The sequence below is a fragment of the Lactuca sativa genome, chromosome 6, assembly GCF_002870075.4.
Source record: "Lactuca sativa cultivar Salinas chromosome 6, Lsat_Salinas_v11, whole genome shotgun sequence".
Lineage (NCBI taxonomy): Eukaryota > Viridiplantae > Streptophyta > Magnoliopsida > Asterales > Asteraceae > Lactuca > Lactuca sativa.
Genome location: NC_056628.2, coordinates 196,591,926 through 196,594,909, shown reverse-complemented (window position 1 = coordinate 196,594,909; position 2,984 = coordinate 196,591,926). Strand labels below are relative to the sequence as shown.

The following is a 2,984-nucleotide window of genomic DNA, read 5'->3' as shown; positions in this document are numbered from 1 at the left end:
TTATTATCGTGTTTATGAAAGGTAGTATACACTCACTTGATCAGAAGATGATCGGACAGCACTACGACTTGCAGAAGTAGTAATCCTCAGCAGATCTGGAAGATCTCTACAAAAATCAAACTTCTCGCGGGCAAAGCTTCGGCTCGGGATCCGCACTTCTCGGGATCTTCGGGATCTCGGGACTTGCTTCGGGGATCGAGAATAATACCGGGGCTTCGGGGTATTTCTGGCACGCAAAACGATGCAAAACGGGAGAGAGAAGAGAGAAAAGAGCAAAAGAACTCGGCTGCCCTCGCATCCTATTTATAGGAGGCTGGAGCCTCGGAGTACGCGGGACGTACTGCGTTATGCGGGGCGTACTGCCTCAAAATCGTCATTGCTTACGTATCCGAAGTCCTCGAGTGCGAGTGTCAACATCTTCGGTGTACGCGGGGCGTACTTCGGATCGGATCGCTGACTCCCCTTCGGATAATGCCGGATTTTCCAATTAAATTTAAATACAAATTATTTAATAAACTTCGGAAATTCATATCTTCTTCATACGAACTCCGTTTTCAACGTTCTTTATATCCACGCGAAGGTGAGACTACGCTCTACAACTTTCGTTTAGACTCCGTCGGCTAGTTTTAACTTTATTTTTATTATTTATTATTAATAGGCCGGGACAGAAACTTTCGTTATAAATTCATAACTTCTTTGTTTGACGTCCGTTCTCGCCTAACTTTTTATCGCTTCGATACCAACAACGAGACCTTCGATCCTCGTTTAGATTGTTTCGGCTAAAAATCGCTCGATCTCAAATGGAGTATTTCAGGCTACATACCGCTAAGTCGAAACTTCGATAAATCATAACTTCCTCATACGAAGTCAGATTTGGGCGTTCTATATATATTCGGAAACCTCGTTTCAACTACTACAACATTATTCAAAGATATCAAGTTTATCTTACACTTGAATTTTGACGCTTATTTTTATTCTGAATTAATCAAACCACATAATTAAGCAATTAAGCACAAAACACATAATACTCAAATAATATACTCTTATTATTTCAAAACGGGTTACAAAGGTTAACCTAGACTATTACATTGCTAAAAATGGCAAGCCCGGAAACACAGGCGTTACATTTCTCATGATCCGTGTTCAATGGTCAAAACTCCAACGTCTCTCATCCCAACAGTCACATTTCTCCTGATCCGTGGTATTGTCGACGAGATGGCCCATAACAAGCATCAGGGACGACGTTCTTTGCCTTATAACACAGTTATGAGCCCACTACGTAGGCAATTACGATGTTGTGGAGGGTACCCATACCTTATGTTTAAGGTTGTAAAAATCATTCGATGGTAGCTCGACGATCGACTAGTGTTAAGGGATTAATCGGTCTTAGCGGGGATTAATTAGAGACCATAGATTATTAATAAAATATTAAAATTAATCAAATATTAATATATCTTAAAAAAACAAGTACTTCAAAATTAGAAATTAAAAAAAATATGGAATTTGAAAATACAAAAATAAATATTTGAAAATTTTGGAGTAAAAAAAGTTGATTTTTTTTAATTTCTAAAACTTTTTTTGACAGTTTGTTGACTTTTGTTGACCGATTAATCATAAATTTCTGATTAATATCCTAATTCTTGGTGGTTAAAACGAGTAATTCACGATTAATAGCCAATTAATCTTTGATTTTCAGAGTTATTCTTAAGTTCTAATAAAAAAAAGGACCAATAAGCTTCAATAGAGTTCTCGGTCAAATCAGCTTGTATGGGCTTTTGTTGTGAAGCCTACATGTCACAATATTGGATAGAAAGAACACTTCCCGATGCCAAGATCAGAAACACCTAGAATATCGTCATGGGTATTCTGAAATTGATGCCCCAAACTGTTGGCTTGTGAGTATCTTCAGTGAATTATATAAACCAGAATCCCTTCATGTTTTCTTTTCATTCCAATTTTTCTCGATCTCACTATCACTGCCAATGGCATCATCTGATCTCAAATCAGCCGCGTTACTGGACCAGATGAAGACCCACTTCTCTACCGACGCCGGCAAAGCCCTCACCAAAAAAATCGGACTTGTATATCAAATTCACATCGCTCCCAAGGTTGAAATTTGTTATTATTATATACTGTACTTTCTCAAAATCCCTAATCACTTGCAATCAAGTCAAGTAATTATCATCTGTTATTTTGTCGATTCGACAGAAAATGGGATTCAACGAGGAGATTTACGTCGTCGATCTGAAGAAAGGAGAGGTTACTAAAGGTATAAAGTTCTTGACATCTTTCTGCTGTTTCCTCATTTCTTTATTCTTTATTCTGTGATATTGGATTAAACGAAGGATTGATGCCATTAGAGGGAGTTTCTTTAGCTGATTAATTTGGAATTCTGATTTAGGCCCATATGAAGGAGGAAAACCAGATGCCACCTTTTCTTTCACAGATCCGGATTTCTTCAAGATTGCTACTGGAAAAATGAATCCTCAAATTGCTTTCATGAGGTAAAAAAAAAATCCATGGTGACACCTTAGTGATTACTATATGAAAGAATAAATCTTTCTTTAAAAATCTTGGTTCATATGTGCAGAGGTAAAATGAAGGTGAAGGGGAGTTTGAGTGCAGCCCAAAAGTTCACTCCCGACATATTTCCTAAACCCTCAAAGATGTAAGCAGGGTGTTTTATAAAGTTAGAAACCAATTTAATCGAATATGAGCACCATATTGTGTCTAATAAATTCAGGACAATGTTGTTAATGTGTAATGATGTTGATTTTGTTTCATGTGATTCATTTATAGCAATGCCAATTGATCCACAATAGCTAAATAATTTGGACATGGTTTTTGAGCCTTGAAACAACAGCATCAGAACATGTAAATTGCCAATTGCAACCTGCTTTTGGAGATGAGAACACTAACCCGCGAATTGCTCTATGATAACAATGAACTTTTATCTAATTTTGAATCATGAAAACAGCAACACC

The 2,984-nt window shown here is 37.2% G+C and overlaps 1 protein-coding gene across 1 annotated transcript; it reads left to right on the top strand.

Moving 5' to 3' along the window:
- Positions 1–1,796: 1,796 nt before the first annotated feature.
- Positions 1,797–2,783, top strand: LOC111908840 (sterol carrier protein 2). Its single transcript, XM_023904640.3, has 4 exons — positions 1,797–2,108; positions 2,209–2,269; positions 2,402–2,504; positions 2,591–2,783. Exons 1-4 carry the CDS (start codon positions 1,983–1,985, stop codon positions 2,670–2,672), a joined length of 372 nt encoding a protein of 123 aa, XP_023760408.1. The 5' UTR covers positions 1,797–1,982; the 3' UTR covers positions 2,673–2,783.
- Positions 2,784–2,984: the final 201 nt, after the last annotated feature.